The sequence below is a fragment of the Aristolochia californica genome, unplaced genomic scaffold, assembly GCF_029961685.1.
Source record: "Aristolochia californica isolate CCGP_79_NKW_82.1479 unplaced genomic scaffold, dmAriCali1.0.hap1 SCAF_5, whole genome shotgun sequence".
Classification (NCBI taxonomy): domain Eukaryota; kingdom Viridiplantae; phylum Streptophyta; class Magnoliopsida; order Piperales; family Aristolochiaceae; genus Aristolochia; species Aristolochia californica.
This window is the reverse complement of record NW_027182214.1, coordinates 44,640,046-44,666,696: the sequence shown is the minus strand read 5'-3', so window position 1 is coordinate 44,666,696 and position 26,651 is coordinate 44,640,046. Positions and strand designations below refer to the sequence as shown.

At 38.7% G+C, this 26,651-nt stretch overlaps 3 protein-coding genes and 2 pseudogenes across 4 annotated transcripts; all 5 read right to left on the bottom strand.

Moving 5' to 3' along the window:
- Window positions 1-357: 357 nt before the first annotated feature.
- Window positions 358-5,859, bottom strand: LOC137965453 (mRNA cap guanine-N7 methyltransferase 1-like; annotated as a pseudogene).
- Window positions 5,860-7,196: 1,337 nt separating this feature from the next.
- Window positions 7,197-9,557, bottom strand: LOC137965848 (uncharacterized). The gene is made up of 5 exons (XM_068812216.1): window positions 9,053-9,557; window positions 8,819-8,939; window positions 8,628-8,731; window positions 7,812-7,943; window positions 7,197-7,727 (listed from the first exon to the last, which is right to left on the bottom strand). Exons 1-5 carry the CDS (start codon window positions 9,053-9,055, stop codon window positions 7,701-7,703), a joined length of 387 nt encoding a protein of 128 aa, XP_068668317.1. The 5' UTR covers window positions 9,056-9,557; the 3' UTR covers window positions 7,197-7,700.
- Window positions 9,558-9,772: 215 nt separating this feature from the next.
- Window positions 9,773-13,707, bottom strand: LOC137965847 (geranylgeranyl transferase type-2 subunit beta 1-like). 2 transcript variants are annotated; one of them, XM_068812214.1, is made up of 11 exons: window positions 13,509-13,707; window positions 12,673-12,835; window positions 12,432-12,582; window positions 12,062-12,178; window positions 11,566-11,632; window positions 11,325-11,473; window positions 10,832-10,965; window positions 10,648-10,746; window positions 10,497-10,572; window positions 10,252-10,351; window positions 9,773-10,144 (listed from the first exon to the last, which is right to left on the bottom strand). In XM_068812214.1, exons 2-10 carry the CDS (start codon window positions 12,724-12,726, stop codon window positions 10,257-10,259), a joined length of 942 nt encoding a protein of 313 aa, XP_068668315.1. In that variant the 5' UTR covers window positions 12,727-12,835; window positions 13,509-13,707; the 3' UTR covers window positions 9,773-10,144; window positions 10,252-10,256. The 2 variants fall into 2 exon arrangements, with proteins under 2 accessions (XP_068668315.1, XP_068668316.1); XM_068812215.1 differs by having other exon boundaries at window positions 12,673-12,761.
- A 1,225-nt stretch (window positions 13,708-14,932) lies between these two features.
- On the bottom strand, window positions 14,933-17,326 carry LOC137965452 (monoterpene synthase TPS4, chloroplastic-like). The gene is made up of 7 exons (XM_068811727.1): window positions 17,221-17,326; window positions 16,798-17,034; window positions 16,299-16,680; window positions 15,937-16,155; window positions 15,689-15,827; window positions 15,355-15,603; window positions 14,933-15,259 (listed from the first exon to the last, which is right to left on the bottom strand). Exons 1-7 carry the CDS (start codon window positions 17,324-17,326, stop codon window positions 14,933-14,935), a joined length of 1,659 nt encoding a protein of 552 aa, XP_068667828.1.
- Window positions 17,327-18,089: 763 nt separating this feature from the next.
- Window positions 18,090-26,277, bottom strand: LOC137965451 (probable terpene synthase 11; annotated as a pseudogene).
- Between the last annotated feature and the right edge of the window lie 374 nt (window positions 26,278-26,651).

Below are 26,651 nucleotides of genomic sequence, written 5' to 3'. Positions count from 1 at the left end.
TTCCGTGAGTTTCATCCGTGAAGGATGAGCTTTCCTTTCATGTTTTTCAGCCTTTTTAATGTCTTCCCTTTTGTGTTACACACTGTAGTTGATTTGAATTTCAATGCTTATCTCCTTGTTTGAAGTGAGCTGCCTGAATTATTGATCACTGGTAAAAAGAGTACCCTCGGGACTCTTTATGATCAATTGTCTCTCTCTGCCTCTGTTGCCAATGGAGAAGATTTAGGAAACCTGCCTTTAGGCTCAGGTACAGAAACCATCTTCATCATGTAGTGCAGGCAAAGATGGTGACGTGATGCCGTTTTGGCATAACAGTGTGGCAATCCCTGTTTTTGGAGATTGGCTGGAAGCAATTACTCATGGTTCTCCGGTGAGATACATGATATCACCCTTAGCAATCTGCATCTGCTCCTTGTTCCCCTTGTTGCTCCTTCGGCTTGTGTCTGGATGTCCACGCTGCAATGTGGATAAATCAGCTTCAATGTGCGGTATAGCTTCTGTTCATATTCAGCAGCAACAAAAAAATGCCAGGTCTTATATACAGATGGAATGAGAATCAAGTGTATGAGTGTTAGTTACCTTCCTCAGGACAAAGGTCAGATACAAGTAGGCAACTTCCCATTCATCTTGTGATAATGTGCCTACATTTCAGAGACCACAGGAATACTTTATGAACCCTAGGGAAGATGAGTTTTGAATAACTAAAATTGCAAATAAATGGTACCAGTAAGGAGCAAAACTCCACTAGTCAAAATTAAATTAAAAAACCAGTAAGTCAGCAAAGAAAAGAAGCAAATACAATGTTTTGACTTACTTTGATCTTTGTTTCCATCACCCAATGCGCCTAGTCTCCGCATAAGATCGGCAAACTCAGGCTTTTTCAAGTACTCATGTACAAATTCATGAGAGTTTTTCACAAAGACAAGCTCCAAATCGTACTGCACAAGCAGACAAATTAGAAGTTTGAACCTTTTCTTTGGATTGTACTATAAGTTAGCTATGTTGCATCTCCCTACATTAAACCATCAGGAAAGCATGCGAATGAAAATTTGAGTACTATCAATTTGAGGGCTCATCTAAATTTTCAATTTATTTTATGACTATATACAGAATGAACACTAGAAAGATCATCCACTCAAGCAAATTATAAATTGGAAAGCAAGATACCTCTTCTGCCAATGTTTTAAAAACATCAAAAGGGACAATCCATTCAGGGCAATCAACAGCATCCTGCATCAATCATTCAGACTGTAAGAAACTAAATATAAGGATCTATGCTAAGCCAAATATAGTATGAAATCACAACAAAGTGGCAATCAGTTCCATCCCATACTGCACCTCTAAATGGAACTTATACTTGATCCCATATGGACTTGACTTAAATTTCTGAAAAAACACAAAAACAGAAACAAATCATTTATTGCTTGAACAATAATTGCAGGGTCAGTCATATAACAGTTAAATTGCTTGAAGAGAAGTACAGTAATTTGCTTCAACCTTTTTAGAGTATTCCTCATCAAAAGAAATCCAATACACACTGTTCCCAAATGTAAGACCTTCAGCTGCACAACCAGACCACAGAAGAGGAAAGTTGAGTAGGGTTTCAAATTTTATAACCACATCCCACACATTGGAGAAATAGAATCCAGTTAAAAAATAAATGCAAAAATTTGCATGAAGTTTAACAGCAGTAGTACTTGTATATGAGTTCTCATCCGAACTTATCTTGATACAGCCCATAATATTATATGAATTATGTGCACACAGTGCTTTGGCTTTTAAATTTCCAAGAATTGACAAAAATGCTAATTTAAGCTACTTTGCAGTAGAAAAAAGAACCAGTACAGACCACCATGCACTTTTCTGTAGTTTTCATTGCTTAACATATAGTAAAATTGCTACAGAACCTTGCGGGACAACCTATAGAATTTTTTTTCTTTTTCTTGGAATCGATATAAACAACCACTATAACTGACACTATGGCTACAGAATGACAACACCATGAATGTATGAATGAATAAGAGAGAGAGAGAGAGAGAGAGAGAGAGAGCAAGGGACACTATCAAATGAGTAAATTACCCTCTCTGAGCTTTTTAATAATCACATTTGCATCTGGCATTGTTCCAATGAAAGTGCCTCCTGGACGAAGTAAGGCTGAGACATTAGCAAGGGCTCGCCTTGCATGTGCTGCCGTTGACCATGAGTAGTGCAGAGCAAACTGTAGAAAAGCAGATATTTTACATGATTTTCTATTTATTAGCTTCAATAGAGACAATCCCACCTCCTGAAAGACAATCAAGCCTCACATGAAGTCCAGACCTGCTAGGTGCTTCAAAATACACACCCTAGGAAAGAAGGGAGGATTCACCTGACAGCTGCATATATCAAATGGTGCATCATCTTCCAAAACTTTATCAAGTCGAACCTGAGATTCACCCACAACATATATTAAGAAATTAAGGCACAGCAGTCAGATGATAAGATCGGTGCGCATCAATTTTTTGGGTTATGAAAAATAAATGGAATTTGGTTGGAACATAGCTAACTTTTTTTAATATTTTTTGGCATTCTTTTGACATGATAATTTTAGTGTCATTGAAGCCTTTGAGATATGAAAATGAAAAATGGAGGCAAAAATGAGTATGGTGAGTCAAAATGGCTTAAGAAGCAAGAGTGTGGTATCTCAAGACTAAAGAACTGTCTTTTAAACCTGCACAGGAAAATGACTCCATATAATCTCTTCTTCAATTTTAATTAATCGAAGTCAACAGAGTGAATTCTACCCAAGGTAAAGATTCTCAACACTCCTATAGGTTGAGATTTCAAGAACACCCTATCGACTGTTGTCGTCCCCACAGAATCATGCCATCCAGTACTTGAAGACCCTTCATGATACTGACACAACCTATTCTAACCTACTGTACAAAGCATATAAGTATTGGATATGTCAGTGAAACCACTTTCAAGACTTTGAAGGTCGGAAGAAAAGAAGTCATAACCCTCATACTTAAAAGACAAAATGTTAACAAGAAGCAAGACAAGAAACTGAAAATGATGTGATATATGTGGCCATCTGTAATCAACGGAATCATGGCGCAGGGCCAGACATTGAGGTCCTTTCTCAATAAGCAATCAGTCAATTGTCCATGGACACCCATATCTTAGTGCAACCTTTTTCCACTCTAGGATATCAAAGATAGAATGTCTAAGGACAGAAAAATTGATTCCAGTGTTCCCTCTTATTCCTTCTTCTTCTTATCTTCTTCTTCAAAAGCTTAACCAACCATGTTGCATCAGGTGCAAGAATCATCTTCTCCATTTCAATATAGAACATGATTCAAGACTAGGTTTTATAGCAGCTGTTTTATTTCTCCTCCTCAAAACATATTCCTCAAGGGAAAAAATTCATGTTAGCCATTGGTAAAAATGTGGAACACAGCAAAATGGCACCATCAACCACGTGATCAAATAGAGCATCAAATCAGTTCATCAATTTAATCCAAGTGATACAACATCAAGATTTACCTCAAAACAATCTCCACAGATAAGGCGTGCAGGAAAAGTAAATTTTCTTCTGCACAAATTCTGATCAGCATCACCATTGTAGCGAGTCCGAAAGTCTTCTATCTGCACAAAAAGGGAATGCACAAGCTAAGCTAAAAAGCTATTAAAGAGACATCCTTGTCACCACATTACCAGAAAATTCAAATCATAATTAAAAGAAAATACAATGCAAGGATGAACGGCACAAATAACCTAAATGTCACTCATTTTAATACATATTGTCAAAAAAATACATTCATTATTCTTCCACTGCACGAGAGTGTGCAAAGTCTACAACAACAAGTATGGAAAAGAGAATTCCTTAAACAACAATAAAAGCAAGAGCCAATTTACAAAGCAAATTACCGAGCCTTCAGCTATGTCAATGCCAACATAGTATCCAACCTTTGCCTTGTCCCACTTGATCAAGTCACCACCCTGAAAAAATCATTAAAAAACCATCTAAACTTAAAAGATAATTCGTGACAAATCCTCCACCAGTTTCAATAATCAGTTTTATTAACTGATATGTATCCTACGCTGAACAACAGGAAACAATCCTCACTCAGGATCTAGTGATGCTCAAATTAGATGGAGAGAGAGAGAGAGAGAGAGAGAGAGAGAGAGAGAGAGAGAGATTGAAAGTATGGAGATACTTTAAATACAAATATGTTAAGAACAATGATATTGTGAGGGTTCCATGAGAAAAAAAAGATCCAAGAACATGATAAAGAAAGAGATGTTAATAAAAGAGATTTTAGAAACAAACCATGAGGGGGTACAAATGAAAAATGGAAAGGTCTAATAAAACTTTTTATATTAATGAAAATTTCTTTTGTAGCGTTAAGATAACTCTTCACAAACCATCTCTCTCCACCAAACTTAAAATAATGAATTTCTCAAGTATATTAGATCCCTTAGACATCTTTTCTGGAATCACATGGTCAAAGTGGAGGCATTTGATGGTTCAAAATGCACAAACTTGGGGTCCTACAGATGTTCATTTGTTATATATATATAATCTCATCTAGGGCCAAACTCTAATTGTTGGATCTATCCAGCTAAGTATGCTCAATAGTACAGTTCACATCATGCATAAGCTTGGATTGCAATTCTAGAGTAGCTGATATGTAACATCATTGACAAGCAAAAATCAATATCTTTAAATACCTTTCCACAAGCAAGATCAAGAACAGAATTTCCCCTCCGAGTATAAAGCTGAATTAGGACACTTTTGATCTGTGAGTTATAATAGGGACCCGTTATTAAAACAAAAGGAATTTAATGTACGTATGAAACATAAAATGCATGTGCATATACAACATATGATGATTTCATATCCTAGAAATTGAAAGATTAAAGTGTTCAGACACGAGGAGGCTCCTTTTCAGGGTAGCTAACCATTGCAAACATAATTCCTAACATTAGAAACAGCCATATGAATAGATCACATAAAGTTCAGAACTTTTCATAGGAAAGAGCAACCGGGTCCATGTAGGCATTTGATGAGATTCACAAGAACACCACCTCTTTTTAAGCAGATTCATGTAATAATAAACTCTCGATTTCATTTAAATGAATTAAACTTATAACACTTCCAACCAATATCATAATTAAAAGACCAGCTTTAACTTTTTTAAGCAATGCAAGTTCAGAGGATTGGAGCAGTTAAGCTAGCAAACCCAACAAGATATGTCAAATGCTGGTTGAATGTATTTCCATCAACATGCTAAATTCTCCCATAGAATGCATAAAATGATTGTTGAAGAGAAAAATTATTCTTTCTTAGAATGTACAGTTCATAAAAGCATTGATAGTTAGCTGGCAAAGACAGAGATGGAAGATACCCAATTGTTGAGCTTCTTCAAATGAATAATAGGACTGGCTTCACGTTCTTCCAAAGTTTGATTTGTCCTAGCACTATAATGCTCAGCAACTCTTCGAGCTAAATTCTCTGAACTCTCGTCTTCCAAAAATGAACACTCTCCTAAAACAAAATCAAGGCTCTGAATAAATTATAAAAAGAACGAGGATATGCAGTAATTCCACCAACCCCAACCACCCCCCACCCCATTCAAAAAAGAAAAAGAAAAAAAGGACCCAGTTTTTATACCCCCTCAATAGAGGAAAGAATTAGAAACAGCAATTCAAACAAGAAAGAAAGAAACAAAAGCAACTTATGCATTTATTTCCCGCAACGGCGTATAAAGTAAAAATGGATTGGGCACCGCTGTAATTACCAGGCGGATTCAACCGAAGTCAAGATTGAGGTGGCCCAACAGAGGTGGACGTGCTCTGCTCGTACCCTCGTTTCATTATCTCACCACTGGCAGTCAATCTTTCGTGATGCAACAAAATTGACCTCTCCTTATTACAAAAAGGGGTTCAAACGGTACAAACGCATTCAAAAACCCACTAGGTTCCAAAGGGATAATTTCAGAAGAAACTGGTACGCTGTTATCTCAGAAGAAGGCGCTATCCTTTGAAACAGCAGAGAGTCCTTTTGTAGCTCTTCCTCGGACTGCCCACCAACACAAATACTTGCATTTTGAGAGAAGAGGCTTCGGAATTCAATTTGTTGTTCATAGCTCGTACCCTTTTTCGGCTGTATTGAGATTAGTTGTGTAACGTCTTCATCAGCGCCTGCTGCAGCGATTCGTGGAGTTTCTCGTTAAGTTCTTCAATTTTTGTCTGTGATAATATGTTTTGCTAATAATCCTGATTCTTAATCGCCATGAGGTTAGTGGGTTAAGAGTTATATGCAAGACATATTTTTCCAGATTAAGTATATTTCAGAATATAAGAATTCTATTTGTCCCACGTTTTCATATAGCTAACTGTTGTAACTTAAGAAATTAGCATTACAGGGTTTACATTTGGTTAAAATATGTAAAAATTGTACTTTTATTATATTATGACAAATATTAAAAGAGCACTCTAGTCATTAATATACTATACTAGGGTTATTATATCATATTACATGACATACATAAAATTGAGATAAAAATTGCTTTTGAATCATTTTATACAACAAAATTAAAAAATTAAGTAACAACTATAGTTGAAGTGGCTTTCAGCCCTAATTAGCATAATTGCATAATGAGCAATCTTATGGGGAAGAATAAATATCTAGGTTTGCATAAGCATGATTAATGTCACTGCATCAAATTTTAATGGGTTCCACAAGGAAACATAAGCACAACATTAGTCTGGAACAGGACTTACAAAGTCATCTTCCAGAAAAACAGAAAATGAAATGAGAACAAAGCAATGCAATTACTTTTTCCTCAAATATTTCACTAAGTCAATAAGAAAGCATGCTTGTAGATAATTCAAAAATGTGTATTCAAGACTCCAAGTAATAAAATTTTACAAATTCATTCCTGTTCTTTGCTGCCAGATAAACTGAATTCATATGCACAAACTAGGATACATCCCCCTTCTTTGAGACCCACTGAAACTTACTGTTCTTAATTAGATGATAGAAAACACATTTTCTTCATACTTGTACAAACATCAAAACATTTTTCATTATTTGCTATATTAGTAAAAGTTTGTTTTTTCAATAAAACAATAGACAGAAACCCTTAAGATATGGATCAAAATCCTGAAATTCTCAAAATAAACATCGAAGTATCACTTCTTCACTAATATCTGGGGTGAAATAATCAGATAGCCCTGAACCCTTAATGACAAATTACATTCTGTTTGATGTAGTCCACTATATTAACCTGATATTCATGGCTCTTGCCACAGCCGCTGTACCACAAAGTACAAATGTTTGCATTGCTAAACATTTAGCTCAGATTATGACTTCAGAGGAAAATTACAGCTAAAACTACAAAATCTTGCTGACACTCAGTTGAACTACTTCTCATTGAAGTGATAGTCATCGGCTAGTAGGAATCAAGTTGTCATATGAATCATTGTTTCTCTCCCCAAAACATCTGTAGATACTGCTACAAACTCTCAACACAATACTGTTCCAATATACCTTGAAAGTCGTGAATAATCCCAAAATATGCATTTAGCTTAACCAAAAAAGAAACACAAAGAACAACTAATCTGAAGTGTGAGAACAACTTCATGAGTCCAAGCCTCTGAAGGGGGCAAGCTGTTTGATCTCCAAGGCCCATCATGCTGAATTGATTTCTTGTCTAGATGAGGAGCTTCTCAATGGCATCCTGGGTTAAAGAAGGAAGAACTAGGAATAAGATTGAGCAATATCAGGAGTAGAATGAAACTAAAAGTCTGGGGTGGTTGGGTACCTTGAGATGCTGTATTTGAGACTTCAGTTGACTTCCCTCATTACTTGTGACAGAGCATGCAATCACAGGCCTTGTAACCCCACAAGCTCGACCTAGGGATTGTTTGGATGGAACAAAAACATATGGAACATTCTGCCATATACAATTTTATCAATAAGTATAGGAAGACACAAGTTGGATTTCCTTCAGAACAGAAAAGAAGCAAGTTGGTTATCAATATATAGAACCGAAAGAATCACAGATAAACGACGTTTCAAGTAGATTTACAAAATAGGTTTGACATGTGACTAGAAATACCCTTTTTAAAAGAAAGGAAGTCATAAGCATGAACACTAAAGAGGAAGACAGTCAGTCATTATCAAGTTAAAATTTTAAGTGAATATATTTTAAAGAATGATACCAAAATCATACAGGAGAACATCTCATGAAAATTACCGTTCTTGAAATAGACGTAAACAGTTAATTTTCCAGAATTAATCTAGCTACCCATGAGCACAAGAAAAAGTAAAGCAGCTGCTCTAGTAAAAAATAGAAGAATTTCCACAAAGTTCAGAATATAAAGAACCACGCTTGCACACTCTGCGACTCCAGTAACTACAACCATGAACCAAAGGCCTCAAAATTCCTCTTGAGAAAAAAAAAAAAAGAAACGAAGCGAAAAGCATATTACGTTCACACGAAACAAAAAACACAAGCAAAACGATAAAATCACAGTAACTAAATTACATTAATGCCCCTTGTCAAAAATCTGAAAGGAAACAGAAATATAGCACCTTGAATTACAGAACTCGCGAAACTAAAGTCAGAAATAGATACCTTGTCTTCGGCAAGTAAAGGCAAATGAAGCAGAATTTCAAGAGGCTCCGTGTCCGCGGCCATCACAATAAACTCCGAAATGCCCCTATTTAGAGTTTTGGTCGCTGAAATCGCACAAGAACTACCTAGTTACCTTCTCCGACAAAATATTAAGAGAAAAAAAAGATTCAATATACTTCATTACGAGTTACCCTCATTAGCACCCTTTTTGAGCTGCTTATAGTTCGCAGCTTGCTGGATGAGGTCGAGAATGGTTATGGTAAGTTGACCATCAGCCAGAGGGTACGCTTTCGGATTGACGATTTCAGTAGCCTGCAAAAGTATACGAAACAGTAACATCATAAACACAAAAGAGGAACAATAACAACGATCAGAAAATACAACAAACTCCATTTACTGAACAGGCAAAAAGAAGAAGAAGATACCATGTATACTGATGAACGAGAGCAGAAGGGCTTCGAGAGGTGGACTATCAGAGCTGGGTCGGACTGGTCTTACGTTTCCTCCTTAGTATTCCGGAAACCGAAAGAAAGCGCTGACGATAGTAAGCGGTGAGCGCCGAGCGTGACGCGGAAAATAAGGGGAAGAGCTTTTATAGGAGGATGCACAGAAGAAAAGTGCGCCCTAATTTGGCGCGTGACTCCACAGTCGAGATTCCGAATGCCTGCCTGTATGGGTGTAAACGGATCCGGTTCTCCCCAAGAAGAGGTCCAGTATATGGATTGAAACTTCATAGGAAAATACCTAAATACCCCTTAAAATCCTTAAAAGTTTTATTAATCTTTATTAATCATTCATATCATGACCATCATGTTGAGTCTAACCCCTCTCCCATTCGATCACCCAGTCCAAATATGAGTCAACTCAGTGAGTGGTAATATCATGGTCATGATCTCTTGCTCTCACCTTGGCACCTAAAAGTCATCACCTTTTATCCTTTTTATTTTTATTTTCTAAAAAAATCGACAAAAGTGTTTATTTTATGAATTATAAATTAATATTTTTAAATTTATGTTAAAACCAATATTATTAAAACTGAACTGGCCATTAAAGTTCAAACTATTCAGATAACTGGTTTTTGGTTACAAGCAAGGACTGGTTGTTATCAGACAAGAAGACAATTTATGGGTCTATATTGCTCAAGGTTGGAGTCTCATAACTAAAGCTTAGCTAATGCCTTTGCATTTCTGCAGTCATTTCCTTATACAAACAAGTATTATAGTTATAGTTACAAGCAAGGACTGGTTGTTATCAGACAAGAAGACAGCTCAGTCCTCAATAAAATCGTTTGAACCATCTGATGGAAGAGTATAGCTAGGATTCACTGGCAATACACATTCATTGTCCAGGGAAAGATTTGGGTCTTCTCTTCTGTGCTTGTATCATAAAGTCATCTATCTCAGCTAGTTTCCTAAGAAAGACAAAACATAAAAAATCTCCCTGTTCCAGCGTTGCCTCCCAACAGCTCCCCAATACCTTATTTGCCATAACAACCTCAAGCACAGAGCTTTCACCATCTATCAACAATGAAATGAGCTGTAAACCCATACGCACAAGACAAGAACTAATGTCTTGAATGCAGAGACAAAGAGATCTCTTTTTATAGTTAAAAGTATTGACTGACCTTTTCTACCTGCCAAAGAAAAGTCTGTTTACAATATCAACTGGCAGGGCATATGCTGGATCTATAGCTTTCAAACCAGGATATCCTAACAGCGAAAGGCCTGAAGATGTCATAGTAGAAAGAAAATAAATTCATCAAGCATGGGACAATGGTGATAATCATTTTATCCAGGGTGGGATTTAATGAGGTTATGATCAGTAGAAATGGTGACAGTAATGATTGGAACGATAACCTCTTTATTTTACCTGCAACCCCAAAATATGTATGAAAAACATCAACAGCATCCTCTGGCCTGTCGGAGATGCCTCCATTCTCCTTGTCCTTTCATTTAATGAGCTCTTTAGTTAGAAATAATAAACCAGTAAGCAGCAAAAAGAATAGAGTCACAATAAACACCTGACAATCTAGGATGAATTTCGCAAGCTTATTCTTGTCTATCCAATGAACTCTGTCAATAATGATCAGACTAGAAAGCACCCACCATGAGTAACAGACCTGAAAGGATGTAAAATTACATGGTCACAAAAAAAAAAGTCTTCACAGTGAGTGATAGAAAACTGAGTTCAAAGAGGTTACCCACATCAGGGAGCTTTTCAGGTCTGCCATTAAGACCGCCAGATTTAACTTGCCTCTCACACAACCACCAACCAAGAAGGTCCTTATCAACGTGATGCAGGGAACCAGTTATAGCAAGAGCACCCACACAACAAAAAACTACAATCAAAGTTGTTCACCAATCACATTAATTAACCAACAGCCAGAATGTTTCAACTATAATCAATATAAACTGCCAAGTTCAAATGCACTTGACTCAAATACAGTGATCAATATTGCAGACTTTTGGCTCATCGCTTGCAATTGGGAGCAATTTTTGTATTATTCAAATTTTCCTATAACTCTCCTGACTGCAATCACCTACTCAAGACATTCCTGAAGTTTATAACAGAAGATCTTGGCCGTCTAGACTCCAGATGCATTTGACTTGCACCAAAATCAAATTAGGGCATCCATGGAGTAACCAGTGAATAAAAGAGAAACAATCTCCATATAAATGAAGGTTTAGAAATACATACTTTGGCCAGCATGAGACTCTGCACCAGGTGTGCAACCAAACCCACCATCCAAATTTTGGCAGCTCATAATGTAGTTTACAGCTTTTTCTACATTAATCTTATCCAAGCGGTGCAGTATAGCAAGACAGCAAATTGCACAATAAGAAAACCTACAGGTATGGGTCAAGAAGAAAAGTAATTATTTATATTTGATGTAGCTAATTCCATAAGCAAAAGAAAAGGGCAAAGAAGACCAAACAACCGTGTATCAACTTCACCCCACATGTCACCTGAAACAGACCCATCGTCATTCTGCAGACCAGATACACCTACCCTCCAGATTAAGTGAAACAAGAAATGCTGGACTACATTTTCCAATTAGGGAGGTTCCAAATTCCATATGCATCATAGTTAGCATTCAATCAAATTATAAAAATTACATAAAATAGATCCGTATCATGTGGAATATTGAGCATCTAACTAAACATGAATAGAGTAATCAAGGTAAATAGTGGTTCTCTCAAGCAAAAGACCGAAATAAAACCACAAATCAGCAGCACCATTTAAGCTCCAGCCATTTAAAAAAAAAAATCCTAAAACATGCCATAAATAGTGGATGCTGCTATTTTTTGGGTGTAGGTTCCTAAAAAATCTTTCAACAAATGGACTATCATGAGATCTTTTCATAAAAACAGAAAAAGTTCAGATCCATGAACAAGGTAAAAACAAAATGCTAACAATCTGCACTTTAAGGATACAATTTGACAGCCTTTCAATGTCCAGAACATCTAATTTGTCAAAAAGGGCCAGAACCTGAACTGCACTAAGTGTATACAGAATGTGTGGATCATGCCCAACATTACCACCAAAACCTCCTGCATCAAAGAAATACAAATAATGAACAGATTAACTTCAACTTATATGCATCTACATTCAAATCTTTGATTGAAGATTGTATCTAGGTAGGAAGCATATGCTGTTTCTCAATTGCAATGTTGGTCCAGATTGTGCATTTTAAGGGACAGCTGAAAACATCTAAGCATGCTAGAGAAATTGGGATAAATTCTGAAAAAAAATGTCCTTCCAAATAGATAACAGGTATTTTGACCATTATCGTAGTTCACATACCACAGTCATGTTGGCATTGCATTACCCATTCAACCACTTCATCTGGGTCAACAGTGTCAAGTTTTTGAAGGATATCTAGAGTAGTCAAGCCCCAATAAGCACCATTCATTCGTAAGTGGTCCATGACCTGTGATTCAAAGTCATCCTTCTTCTGCAGCGTAGTTGCACGTCAGAATGCAGAAACATTGACAAAGTTGAGCAAATGCCAGCCTTTGACCTACAGAATAAACTCATCACCAACCTTTCCAACAGCTAAGATGTATTGGACATGCTTCTCAACTTCCAGCTCCCCCATTGTCTGTCAATCTCGATTAATGTAGGTATTGGTAACTGTATTTTCATATGCAGACTGATTAAGTACAAAATGCGGGGTCTTGAGACATAAGAGCTTCTTTAGATGGAAACTGCGATCAATATGAACATATGGAACTAGTGATTACGTGAAGATACGGATCCTTCATGACTGAAAACAAGTATTAAAATAAAAGTCCATAGGCAACCTAAACAAGAATTATTGACGTGGGCACGCAAGAAAAATGAAATCGTGCAAAAAGCTAGCCTACTGCCTTGCAGTCACATGAGAAAAATGAGATCGTTATTAGGATCTTCTTTCCTCATCAAATCGTTAATCTTTTATCAGAAATCTTCGCAACATGTAAGACCGATGGATTGCACGGTAAAAGTAAAAAAATGAACACCAATTTGACTGGAAATCAGTGGAAAATGTAAGGGTACAAGATAAAAGCAAAGGATAGTCACTGAATCAAACACCAAATCAAATAACACAACTTACCGAGTGTGAAATAAATTTCCTGAAATAACATACTTACAGGCGGACGTAGTTAGGAGTATAAATAAACCAAACCGTCAGCAAATATATAAAATTTCAGACGGATATAGTTAGAGTATGAGAACTTCTCATGAGAAGTGTAGTTTATCAATGATTTTTTAACACAATTTTATGCAAACCGACAAAACAAATACAGCATCGCTCTGGAACTTGAAAGAAAACCAAGAAAAGATTAAAAACGGAAAAAAGGGAAGCAGGGAAGCAGAGAAGGAGGAGCTTAGGAAAACCTGATTAGACGCAGATCTTGTGCAATCGAATCCGAGATGATGAACGACGTTAGGCTCGTCTGATTTTTCACACAGGGCAGCCAAAACTCGACGCCAACTTACCAATTCCCAGGTTCAATCTCACCTAAAAACAAGCGGCAAACAAAAATAAATCTTCCGGGGTCGAGGAACGTGTTTACTGAAAAACTCTCGCCCCTCATGAAATTGCTCTAAAATACAAAATGTGGTACTCTCGACATAGAACAAGTTCAGAACAAACCTATGTTTCTTATTTTATTTTTATTAATTATAATCTTAAGATTAAATATATTTAAATACCGAAATTTATAATGGGTAATTATAATAATTTAAAAAATACTAAAAATAAGGGACCCCACTTTTTCATATAAAAAATATTTAATTAAGAATAATTAAGAATTAAGATTAAATATATTTAAATATAGAAATCTATAATGGGATTTTTAATAATTAAAAATAATTATAATAAATAATTATAAGTAAATAATTATAAAAAATTAGTTATAAACTTATAATGTTATATAAAAATAATAACGTCTTAATAAAAATATAATTAACTAATCTTCTAGCCACAAGGTCGAGTCATCAACTGCATTAATCACAAAAAACATAATTGAAAATTTTAAATTTTGTTCGTAATTTTTGGAGCTTATTTTCACCTATTTTTGTAAAATGCCAAAACAACCTCATCCATTTATAATGACTAGTTTTTAGAATGTTAGAAAAAGTGTTATATATATCAGACTCGTCCTAAACTTCAAGATATCCTAACAGTTCTCAACTGCTTCCATAGTGTTTCGCAAGTACTAGTACAAACTTAAAACTCAAGAAAAAGTGTTTTTACCCCTACTAGAATTCATGTACAAAGGAATAAGACTTATTGTCCTATGGAAGAATAGTTGGCGGTATTAACAAATAATTGACAGTTTCCAATGAAACATCGGTGTTATTGAATGATAGCCGATGATCTTACATAAATTGTTGGCATTAAACATCATAACCGATGGCCCGAAGGTTTATTATAACCATAGCTTTTAGTTTACAAAGCCAATGGTTGATGCCGTAATAAAAAATTTGTAAGTGACCTACCAACATGTTCAATAATAAAATAAAATTTATTAAATATTTATTTATACTTTTTAGAGCTTATTTTTACGTATTTATGTAAAATGCCAAAACAACTATATACATTCATAAATGGCTAGTTTTTAGAATATTAGAAAAAGTGTTACATATATCAAATTTCAAAGCTCTCAATTGCTTCCATAGTGTTTCGCAAGTGCAAGTGAAAATTTATAACTCAAGAAGAAAGTGCTTGTTACAGAGTTTTTTACCCCAAACGAAGCTAGGTTTCTTTTGGAATTGGACCACAAACGAAGTTGAGATGATACAAGACTAGGACGCAACTATTGAAGCTTTATTTGAGGGCTTGAAAAGCTCCCATGATCGATGGGGTTCACGAGCAGAGATGAGAGAAGGTCGTCAACACTGGGACATCTATCGTCGTCCCCGGATTCATAAACAACTTGAGCTGTTCTTGCAACGTTCAGGCAAGCTCTGGTAACGGACAGCGGCAAAGGACTTGGAGAGTAGAACTCTTTGTTGAGCTCCTTCCACCCAACTTGAATGAGCTTTCTTACGTGTTTTCTCGCATCTTCTTCACGGGCTTTAACCCCGTGCCGTCTCTTCAGACATTCTAAGCAAGAAGCTGTATCTCCTCGCTGCACTTCTTCCTGTAACAGTTTGGAAAGGCGGGTTCTGAATTCTCTACTATGGCAGCCATTAATGTGGTTTTTAGAAAGTGAATGGGTTGTTAGAATTGACTAACCTTGGATGTTCCCAGATCATCCCAGAGCCTGAGGATCCTTCCTGCGCAAGTAAACAGCTTGGGATATGGCTCCAAGAATCCCACAGTCTCGTCTGTAATTTTTTCTCCTATGAGAAAGAACGCATGAAGTAGTGCCATGTATGTTCCTCCAGTAGTAACTCCATTCCTCAAATAATCTTCTAAAGGAGGCACTTTTCCGTCGGAAAACCATCTTGCTTCAACGAGGTAAGCTTCGCACAAGTCTGCCCACTGTATCAGAGACAAACGATCATCAGCTTTAGACAGTAAGTAAAAGAAGATTGAGAAAGCTGGAGAAGAGCCATGCCGTACATACTGTTCTCCTTAGTCGATCAGTGATGTTCCAGCCATGTTCTTTGAGGACGATGGAAGCGATCTCGTTGGTGTTGTTGTACAGCGCCATGTAACATATCTTCATGTACTCGGGAAGCTCGGGCATCGATGCGAGATCCCATCTAGCAAGCAAGGAAATATCAGAAAAGCTTGATCGTGTCTTTGGTGGTTTGACAGATAAATTGAGCTCAAGTGAATCTGCAATATTGGAAGCTAAAAGCCAGTTGCAACCTGTGTATCGCGCTTGTGAAGCGGACAAGTTCATCCATTGATCCTTGTCTGTCAAAGATATCATCAATGACATGTAAAACAGCTATTGTCTTCGCTAAATGCGTCCGGCAATTCAAGTAGCACGGCTCCCAGAAGATCCCCAGAGCCCATGCGTAGCTCTCCAGTGGCCGGTCTCGAGCAAAACTCAACTTGCGAGCCAGATCCAGTTCTTCCCACCATCTGACCAGGCAAATAAATTCTCTTTAAGATCTAAACATGCCAACTGGTGAATATTAGCTCAATATCAGTTAACTCATCTGTAGCTTCACTGAGCCTGATGATCATTTCAAAGCTATATCTCATTTGATTTAGAAGGCGTTTACCTTATCATGCTTTCTGCTTCTTTTTGGTGCAGCGATTGAACCGTGTTAAAATCCAAGGCTGCAAGCTCTCGGAGCTCTAGATACTTGAAGCTTTCCTCTCTCCACTGTTCAATGCAGCGCCTAGCATCCAGCCTCACCATCCTCATATGCCTGGGAACCTTCAGAGCCTCTGCGATTTCTCTGCGAAGAAGCCTCTCAGCTGGTCCTGATACTGCATCTAATGTTTTGAGATGCTCCGTTGAGACCTCCATGGCGCGAGATAGAATATCTTCTCCATCTGCGCCCAGGTGGGAAGCTTCATATAGACTAAGCATCCCCCAAGAATTTTCAGACAGAGCATCATTGAAGTTTCCTTTCGTATCCAAGAATTTGAGAAATACATCTGGTATTCATAGAGCATACATATACAGATGATAAGTTAGAAAAAGCTCAAGGGAAACCAGTAACGAATGGGCAGAAAAATTAGCCTCTTTAGGGGTTTTCCCAGAACCTGAACTACATGGTGAAACATCGAAGCCCTGTTGTCTAAGCAGTCTGAAGCGGAGAGAGGTGAAGAAGATGTCTTCATGGTTGTTATGTACAGACTCTTGCAAACGCCCATCAATTTCCTCTTCGAAATGATAAGCAATCCCCAGTCTTTCAAGGGTGTCGATTAACTGCAGAGCACTATCGGGCGTGCTTCGCCTCAGTGACCGCTTAACTCGTTCCCTCAGTTGGTCAGCTCTCGTTGAGCAGTCTTCAGCTCCCCGTATTTAACAAATGAAGAAAGGTGCATGTGTTTCAGAGAAGAGCTAACACCATGAAAGAAAGAAAATGAAATCAAAAGGGAGCAAGAACATAAGATGCACCAGCCTTACCACTTGATGAGGCGATTGCAGCTTGTGGTAGACGTAGTTGTGATGATATGGACGATGATCCCAACCCAGCCGGAGAGACACATGCTCAGCTTTTGCCGACACATATGTCTTCCTTCTCCATGAATCTCCAACTGAATGAGCTGAAGAGTGAGGGGCTCTAATGGCTGCCATTTCCGTTCCCTGGAGAGGAGTAAGAGGATTACCAATTGCAGCGTGGGATGGTGATAGGCTGGTGATAGGGTACAATTCAACTAATAAACAGTGGGCGGCACTGTCGCACCGACAGGGGATGGGGCGTGATTCATGTGGGTGTCTGTTTGGTGCTCTTGTTTAGGTAGCTAAAAAACAAAATACATAAAATGTGTGCAATGGAGTGTTAATTACACCTACTAGAAGTAATGTACAAATAAAAAATAGTTAACAACCAATGCATGGATTTTAAATTACCCCTACTAGAATTCAATTTTCCCATTTTTTATTCTTTAACTAGTTACAATATAAATATTACTCTCTTAGGTCAACTTGGATTGGGAAGTGGTTGATTGGGTTAAGTGGTTTTTCTCGATTACTCCTCTTCTGTCAACTAATAAATGCAAGATTTTTATACTCATTAATGTATGTGGGACTATCCTTAACAATCCCCCTCACGTATAGGTACATGGATAATTTGGCTACTTATGAGAACCTTGCTCTGATACCAAGTGAAATTGGGTCCAAGGTCCTATCCCAAAATGACTAGCCATTTAAGGAAACTTCTTCTGTCAACTAATAAATGCAAGATTTTTATAATCACTAATGTATGTGAGACTATCCTTAACTATATTGGTTTTACTTTGTTGTTTTCTTCTCGTTCTTAGCTTCCAATTCTTTTCATGTAATCTCTCCTATTTTGAGCTTCTTTAATGATATAGCAAAATGAGATCATGGCCAACTTTAAGTTGATTTATCAAAATCTGACAAAAAAAAAAAGTCGATATGATACATGATTAGGACCAATAGGGCAACTGGGGGTGCTCGAGTTGAGGGCTTGAAAATCTCCCCTGGTCGATGGGGTTCACGAGCAAAGATGAGACATGGTCGTCAATACTGGCACATCTATCGTCGTCCCCGAATTCATAAACAACATGAGCGATTCTTGTTAGGTTTAGGGAAGCTCTGGCCATGGACAACGACAAAGGACTTGGAGAGTATAACTCTTTGTTGAGCTCCTTCCACCCCATTTGAATGAGCTTTCATACGCGTTTCCTCACATCTTCTTCCCAGGAAACCCCTTCATCCTCTTTAGACATTCTAAGCAAGAAGCAATATCTCCTCGCTGCAGCTCTTCCTGAAACAGTTTGGAACTGAAAGGTTACGACTTCTGAAAAATCCTCTATTGGCACCCATTTTTATATGTTGCTTGGCAAATGAATGGATTGTTAGAATTGACTGACCTTGGATGTCGCTAGATCCTCCAAGAGCTTGAGGATCCTGCCTGCGAAAGTAAACAGCTTGGGATATGGCTCCATGAATCCCACAGTCTTGTCTGTAATTTTTTCTCCTATGATAAAGAAAGCATGAAGTAGTGCCATGTGAGTTCCACCCAACTTGAATGAGCTTTCTTACGTGTTTTCTCGCATCTTCACGGGAAACCCCATGCTGTCTCTTCAAACACTCTAAGCAAGAAGTTGTATCTCCTCGCTGCACTTCTTCCTGTAACAGTTTGGAATGGCGGGTTCTGAATACTCTACTATGGCCGCCATTAATGTGGTTTTTTACCAAAAGACCCAATTTCAAAAACATATTTTGAGGAACAACGATGCCATTAACTTATTTTGAAAAATACCCAATTTTGACCGGTCCTCTGTACATGTGTAAGTCAAAAGTGACATGTATGCTTTGACTGCTTATGTGTCACACGTCATCTGCACTACATGAGTAGATGGACACATCAACTGCCACATCACTATTTCGACACGTCATATGCCAGGTAAGATGTCACGTCATTAAATGAAAAATATTTGAAAATATTTGTTTTTATTTTAAAATCAAATTTGTAAATATACTTTTTATTACCTTATATCTAAAATAATAAATTATTAAAAAATATAATAAATAATTAAAAATTTTACTCTTACTTATTTAACACCATTTATTATCGATTAAAATATTTCTTAATTAAAAATAAAAGAAATATACTATTAATTAAAAAATTTACTAACATATTATCGATTTAAAATATTTATAAATAGAAAAAATCTTACTGTTACCCATTTATTGTGGATTTAAAATATTTATAAATTGAAAAAATTATAAAAAAAGTTATTTTAGAGTTTAAAAATACAATTTATTTGTATACTTTTTATCACCTTATTTTAAAAATTATAAATTATTAAAAAAATATATTAGTTAATTAAAAATCTTACAATATGAACTGAAAAAATATGAAGGTGGAGGTAGAGGTGGAGGTGGAGGTGGAAGTGGTGGTGGTGGAGGGGGAGGCGGTTGATAGGGGGGGGGGGGGGGGGGGGGTGGGGGGGCGTCGAGGGCGATGTCGAGACCGAGCAGTAGCAAGGGAGCAGCGGTGGACTTGAGGAGAGGAGATGAGAAAGATCAAGGAAGAGGGAGCGGTGGTGGGCTAGAGGAGGGGGACGTCGAGGGCAAGGGAGAGGCCGAACGACGGCAGTAGGGGAGCGACGGCTGGCGAGAGGAGAGGAGAGGGGGGCGTCGAGGGCAAGGTCGAGGCTGAGTGGTGGCAGCAGGGGATCGGTGGCGGGCAAGAGGAGAGGGAGTGAGAGGAGAGGAGAGGAGAAAGATCGACGAAGTGAGGGCTTACGTTGCACATGACATGGCAATTGCCTTATGCATATGTATTTGAAACAGCGCCTTTACACTCTTCGGATGAAAGAAGGTACATCTCTCAAAGAATTTCTCAATGAATTCAATAAGATTGTTATAGATTTGAGGAATATTAATGTTACCATTGAAGATGAGGATCAAACACTGATTGTACTGTGCTCTTTACCCTCTTCCTATGAGCACTTTGTTACGACTATGCTCCATGGGCACGATACCATCTCTATAGAGGATGTTAAGACATCTTTATACTCTAAGGAGTTAAGGAAGAAGGTGTCTACCAGTGGGAACGAGGAACAAGCAGATTGTCTGTTTGTTCGAGGGCGAATGAAGAGAAAGGAGTTAGCAAAGTCTAAGGGCAGTGGTCATTCTAGGTCGAAGTCAAAAGGGAAATGGGGCAAGTGCAATTATTGTCAACAACTGGGTCACTTTGTACGAGACTGTCCAAAACTCAAAGAGAAGGAAAGAAAGATGTTACTGGGTTTGCTGAAGATCATTATGATGGATCAAAATATGTTCTCACAGTTGATGCTTGTGTTGTACACTCACAAGATGAGTGAATACTTGATTCGGGCTGCTCCTCCCACATGTGTCTTATCAAGGATTATTTTACGACATATCATTCGGTGAATAGTGGTACAGTTTTGATGGGGAACAACATGCCCTGCAAAACTGTCGAGATTGGAACGGTTCAAATCAAGATGCATGACGGTATAGTGAGGACTTTGTCAGAAGTTCGGCATGTACTAGATTTGAAGAAAAATCTGATTTCTTTGGGTTCTCTTGATTCCCTTGGTTGTAGATATACAACTGAAGGTGGAGTTTTGAAGGTCTATAAAGGTGCATTGGTTGTGATGAAAGGGAAGAAGGTTGGCAACCTTTATGTGCTTCAGGGCAGTACAGTCATAGGTATTGCAGCAGTTTCCTCATCTGCAAATTCAGATTCAGACACGACTCGTCTATGGCATATGCGATTAGGGCATATGAGTGAGAGGGGAATGACAGTTTTGAGCAAACAGGGTTTGTTTGGAGGTTAGAAAATAGGGAATTTAGACTTTTATGAACATTGTGTTTTTGGGAAACAGAAGCGTCTTAAATTCAGTACGACAATCCACAGAACTAAGGGTACAGTGGATTATATACATTCTGACTTATGGGGTCCCTCTCGTGTTCCTTCAAAGGGTGGTGCTCGGTATTTCATTACCTTCATTGATGACTACTCTAGGAAGGTTTGACTTTATCCGTTGAAGAGTAAGGATGAAGCGTTTATTTCTTTCAAGCAGTTTAAGGCCATGATTGAGAATCAAACTGGAAAGAAAATCAAAAGGCTTAGGACTGATAATAGTTTAGAGTTCTATTTAGGGGAGTTCAATGATTTTTGCAAGAATATGGGAATTGTTCGGCATCGCACAGTTAGGCACACTCCTCAGCAAAATGGTATCGCAGAACGCATGAACAAGACACTTTTGGAGAGAGCTAGGTGTATGCTCTCTAATGCGAGTTTGGGGAAAGATTTTTGGGCTGAGGTAGTTTCCATAGCATGTTACTTGGTGAATCGATCTCCATTGACTGCTATTGAGTGTAAGACTCCTGTTGAGGTATGGTCTGGATCTCCTACTGATTATTCAGGTTTGAAAATTTTTGGTTGTCCAGCTTATGCTCATGTGAATTAGGGTAAATTAGAACCTCGTGCGAAGAAATGTATATTTCTGGGTTATGCATCTGGGGTGAAAGGCTATAGATTATGGTGTACTGATCCCAAGTCACCTAATTTTCTCATTAGTAGAGATGTTACTTTTGATGAAACTTATATCATTCACCCCAAAAAGGAGTTTGTTGATAAAGGCAAAAATCGAGGTATCAGTGAGCAGGTGAGCTTGAGTGTGATATTTCTAGTAGAGATATTGAAAACACTCCAATTCAGTCTATTGAGGAAAGGGTGTAAGATTCTAGTAAGGTAGAAGATGCATCTCAAGAGCAACAATACAGTTTGGCTCGAGATCAAGTGAGGAGGCAGATAAGGCCACCTCAGAAGTATGGCTATGCAGACATGGGTGGCTTATGCATTGACTTTGGCAGAGACAATTCAATTTCAAGAGCCTTCGAACTACAGTGAAGCTGTCATGGGTAGTGATTCAAAAAAATGGACTATTGCCATGAATGAAGAGATGAAATCTCTCCAAAAGAACCAAACTTGGGAGCTTGTGAAACCACCGAAGGGCAAGAAGATTGTTGGATGCAAATGGGTATTCAAGAGAAAGGAATGAACTCCAGGTGATGACGATGCTAGATATAAGGCACGTTTAGTGGCAAAGGGCTATAGTTAGAGAGAGGGTGTAGACTTCATTGAGGTCTTCTCACCTGTTGTGAAACATAGCTCTATTCGCGTGTTGCTTGCTATGGTTGCTATGTTTGACTTAGAGCTAGAGCAGCTTGATGTCAAGACAACTTTTCTACATGGTGAGCTTGAAGAGCAGATTTATATGCATTAGCCAGAGAGGTTTTTTGTTTCGGGAAAGGAAGACTATGTTTGTTTGCTTTCAGAAATCTTTGTATGGGCTGAAACAATCACCTAGACAATGGTATAAGTGGTTCAACATGTTTATGGTGGACCATGGTTATTCCAGAAGTGAGCATGACAGTTGTGTTTACTTCTGGGAGCTCTCAAATGGCTCATTTGTGTAACTGTTGTTATATGTTGTTAATATGCTTATTGCAGCTAAATATATGTTTGTGGTCAACAAGCTGAAGGCTCAACTCCGTGGTGATTTTGAGATGAAAGATTTGGGCGCAGTAAAGAAAATATTGGGCATGGAAATTCACCGGGATAGAAAGGCAAACAAGTTGTACCTGTCACAAAAGAGTTATCTTGAGAAGGTACTTGAGCGTTTTGGGATGCAAGACGTTAAACTTGTGATCAGTCCTCTTGCTGCTCATTTCAGACTTTCAACAGAGTTATCACCGCAGACCGAGGTGGAGGAGGAGCACATGTCCCATGTTCCCTATGCGAGTGCAGTTGGGAGCCTTATGTATGCCATGGTTTTCACTCGTCCAAATATTTTACATGCGGTTACTGTTGTAAGTAGATATATGGCACACCCTGGCAAGGGACACTAGCAGGCTGTGAAATGGATATTTCGATACCTGAAGGGTACTACTAGTACTGGTTTGGTATTTGGAGGTTGCAGAGATACTGGTGCAGTTGGCTATGTTGATTATGATTATGCTGGCGATCATGATAAGAGGAGATCTCTGACAGGTTATGTTTTCACTCTTTCGAGTTGTGCAGTGAGCTAGAAGGCAACATTACAGACTACAGTTGCCTTATCCACTATAGAGGCTGAGTACATGGTTGTGACTGAGGCAGTGAAAAAAGCTATCTGGTTGAGAGGTTTACTTGGTGAGCTTGGTTTGCCACAAGGTGCTACAGTTGTTCACTGTGATAGTCAGAGTGCTATACATTTGGCTAAAAATCAGATGTATTGTGAGAGAACTAAACACATTGATGTCAGATATCATTTTGTGAGAGATATTGTCTCTCAGGGCCAGATTGAAGTAAAAAAGATTGGTACCACAGAGAATACAACAGATATGATGACCAAACTAGTTCCTACACTCAAGTTCAAGCACTGCTTGGACTTTATTGGTTTTCGCAGTATCTAAGGAGGATGCCCTAAGGGGCAAGGTGGAGATGGCGATAGACAGTTTCATTTTTCAGAGAGGATTATTTCCATTCAAGCCAAGGTGGAGATTTGTTATTTGGGAGTCTTGAATGGATACCCGAATACCCGAGTACCCGCGAAACCCGATTGCCCGTTTCGGATCCACGTTGTGACCCGACGGATAACTTAAACGAAAACCTCTCTATTCGGGACAGCAAGTTGAGACATTTTGGAAAGAGGGTTTTTCGTCGAGAGATCGATTTTGTATGAGCTTGAAACCCCTTCATCTCTCTTCAGACATTCTAAGCAAGAAGCAGTATCTCCTCGCTGTAGCTCTTCCTGAAACAGTTTGAAACTGAAATGTTACGGCTTTTGGATCCTCTACTGGTACCCATTTTTATATGTTGCTTGGCAAGTTAATGGATTGTTAGAATTGACTGACCTTGGCTGTCCCCAGATCCTCCCAGAGCCTGAGGATCCTGCCTACGGAAGTAAACAGCTTGGGATATGGCTCCATGAATCTCACAGTCTCGTCTGTAATTTTTTCTCCTATGAGAAAGAAAGCATGAAGTAGTGCCATGTGAGTTCCTCCAGTAGTAACTCATTCCTTAAGTAATCTTCTAAATGAGGGACCTTTCCCTCGGAAAACCATCTTGCTTCAACGAGGAAAGCTTCGCACAAGTCTGCCCACTGCGTATATATATTCAAAAAGGAATGACCAACAGTTTAATTTAGGAAGTAAAAGATGATGAAGAAGGAAGAGACAGGCCATACATGCTGTTCTCCTTAGTCGATCAGTGGTGTTCCAGCCATGTCCTTTGAGGAAGCTGTAAGCGATCTCGTTGGTGGTGTTGTACAGCGCAATGTAACATATCTTCATGTACTCAGGGATCTCGTTCATCGCAGCAAGATCCCATCTAGCATTGACCAAGAAAACATCAGAGGAATTTATTTGGGCCATGGCTGGTTTGATTTAATATATCAATAGATAAGGATCGGATCCGCAACGGAAACCCAAAGCCAACCTCTGTACCGTGTTTGTGAAGCTGATTAGTTCATCCATTGATCCCCAGAGTCCACAAGTAGCACTCCATTGGCCGATCTCGAGCAAAATTCAACTTGTGGGCCAGACCCAGTTCTTCCCACCACCTGATCAGACATAAAAATTCTTCAAGTTTTAAATATACAAACTCTAATTTGCAACTTTCAGTATATATTAATTGCTCATCTGTACTAGCTTTCCATGGTCCTGATGATCATTGCAAGGCTATCAATGATTTGATTTTGAAAGCGTTTACCTTATCATGCGAACTGTTTTTTGGTGTAGCGATTGAACCGTGTTAAAATCCAAGGCTGCAAGCTCTGGGAGCTCTAGATTGTTGAATCCAGCTTCCTCTATCCACTGTTCAATGTAGCGCCTAGCTTCCAGTCGCACCATCCTCCTATGCCTGGGAACCTTCAGGGCCTTTGCGATTTCTCTGTGAAGAAGGCTATCTGCTGGTCTTGATACTGATGATGTTGTTGAGATATCAACCAGGCCGGTCCTTGTATAAGGTCTTGTTGCGCCTCTCACTAAACCCTCGAGGTTTTAGCGCAACTGGTTTCAATTTGGTATCAGAGCAAGTCGGTCATGAGTTCGAATCCCGTTCCCCCCAAATTTGTCCCTTGTATGTTGGGACCCGAATGTACACGGGTTATCCCCGTGCGAGGGAGTGTTGAGATATCGACTGGGCCGGTCCTTGTATAAGGTCTTGTTGCGCCTTTCACTAAAACCTTGAGGTTTTAGCGCAACTGGTTTCAAGAGATGCTAATGTTTTGAGATGCCCCGTTGAGAACTCCACGGCCTGAGACAGAATATCTTCTCCATCTGCACCCAAGTGGGAAACTTCATAAAGACTAAGTATCCCCCAAGAATCTTTACACAGGGCATCATTGAAGTTTCCTTTTGTATCCACGAATTTGCGAAATACATCTGGTTGTCATGAAGTACACATATTAGTTCGAGAAGCTCAGGGGCAAACAGTAGCAATACGGTTTTTCCAGAACAAGAGCTACCTGGTGAAACATCGAAGCCATGTTGCCTGAGCAGTCTGAAGCGGAGGGACGTGAAGAAGATGTCTTCATAGCTGTCACCCTTGTTATCTACAGACTCCTGAAAAATCTCATCAATTTCCTCTTCGAAATGATAAGCAATCCCTAGTTTCTCAAGGGTATCGATAAACTGCAGATCAGAAACAAGTGTGTTTCTTCTCAGTGACCGCCTAACTTGTTCTTTCAGTTGGTCAGTTCTCGTTATGCAGCCATCAGCTTCCTGTATCTACGAACGCAAGTGAAAGAACATGAGTTTAGAGGAGAGCTAAAAGGACGAAAGTAAAAAAAAAAAAAAGCAGGAGCAGCAGCTATCACACTTCAGAAGCTTTAGAAAGCAAGAAGATAAAAAAGCACCAGCGTTACCACTTGCTGTGGCGACTGCAGCTTCAGGGAGATGCTGTTGTTATGAAATGGGCGATTCACCCACCCCAGGCCGAGAGACCCTTGCTCAGCCTCTGCCAACACATCCCTCTTCCTCCTCCATGAGTCTCCAGCTAAATGAGCTGAAGAGTAAAGGGCTCTAATTGCAGCCATTTCGCCGGAGCACAAGACCACAGATGGCTTACAATACGATTTATAAACAGAGGGAGAGAACAGAAGCACCAGCAGATCTGTATTCAAATTCCAGGGAGTATGGATGAACTCTTGGGGACCCTACGCTAGGAGGGTCCATTAATAATTCTCCAGCATTGTAGTGGGATATCTTCGACGGTGAGTTTCCTGATTCAGCAAAAGGGGTGGACTTTGTGATCAGTTCATGTCCCATACGTTTCGTTCAACTTCTCAAATCTCGAGCAAGTTATCGAGAAACTGGTCGCTGAAGGCCGCCGAGTAGACGGGATTGACTGTAATTAGGGTAGAAACTTTCCAGAACCATTGTATCTCACCACTGTGCTTCCAATGATTAA

Excerpts from the sequence above, each read along its gene's own strand:
- LOC137965848 (XM_068812216.1), bottom strand. Across the intron at positions 8,732-8,818 it reads CAAAAAGGGTGCTAATGAGG|CGACCAAAACTCTAAATAGG; the intron begins GTAACTCGTAAT and ends GTGCGATTTCAG. Across the intron at positions 7,944-8,627 it reads CTTTACTTGCCGAAGACAAG|AATGTTCCATATGTTTTTGT; the intron begins GTATCTATTTCT and ends TGTATATGGCAG.
- LOC137965847 (XM_068812214.1), bottom strand. The coding sequence starts at position 12,726 with ATGGGGGAGCTGGAAGTTGAGAAGCATGTCCAATACATCTTAGCTGTT. Across the intron at positions 12,583-12,672 it reads ACATCTTAGCTGTTGGAAAG|AAGAAGGATGACTTTGAATC; the intron begins GTTGGTGATGAG and ends ACTACGCTGCAG. Across the intron at positions 10,573-10,647 it reads AATTCATCCTAGATTGTCAG|GACAAGGAGAATGGAGGCAT; the intron begins GTGTTTATTGTG and ends ATTAAATGAAAG.
- LOC137965452 (XM_068811727.1), bottom strand. The coding sequence starts at position 17,326 with ATGGCAGCCATTAGAGCCCCTCACTCTTCAGCTCATTCAGTTGGAGAT. Across the intron at positions 16,681-16,797 it reads GGGCTTCGATGTTTCACCAT|ATGTATTTCTCAAATTCTTG; the intron begins GTAGTTCAGGTT and ends TATGAATACCAG. Across the intron at positions 15,604-15,688 it reads CTGATCGACTAAGGAGAACA|TGGGCAGACTTGTGCGAAGC; the intron begins GTATGTACGGCA and ends TCTCTGATACAG.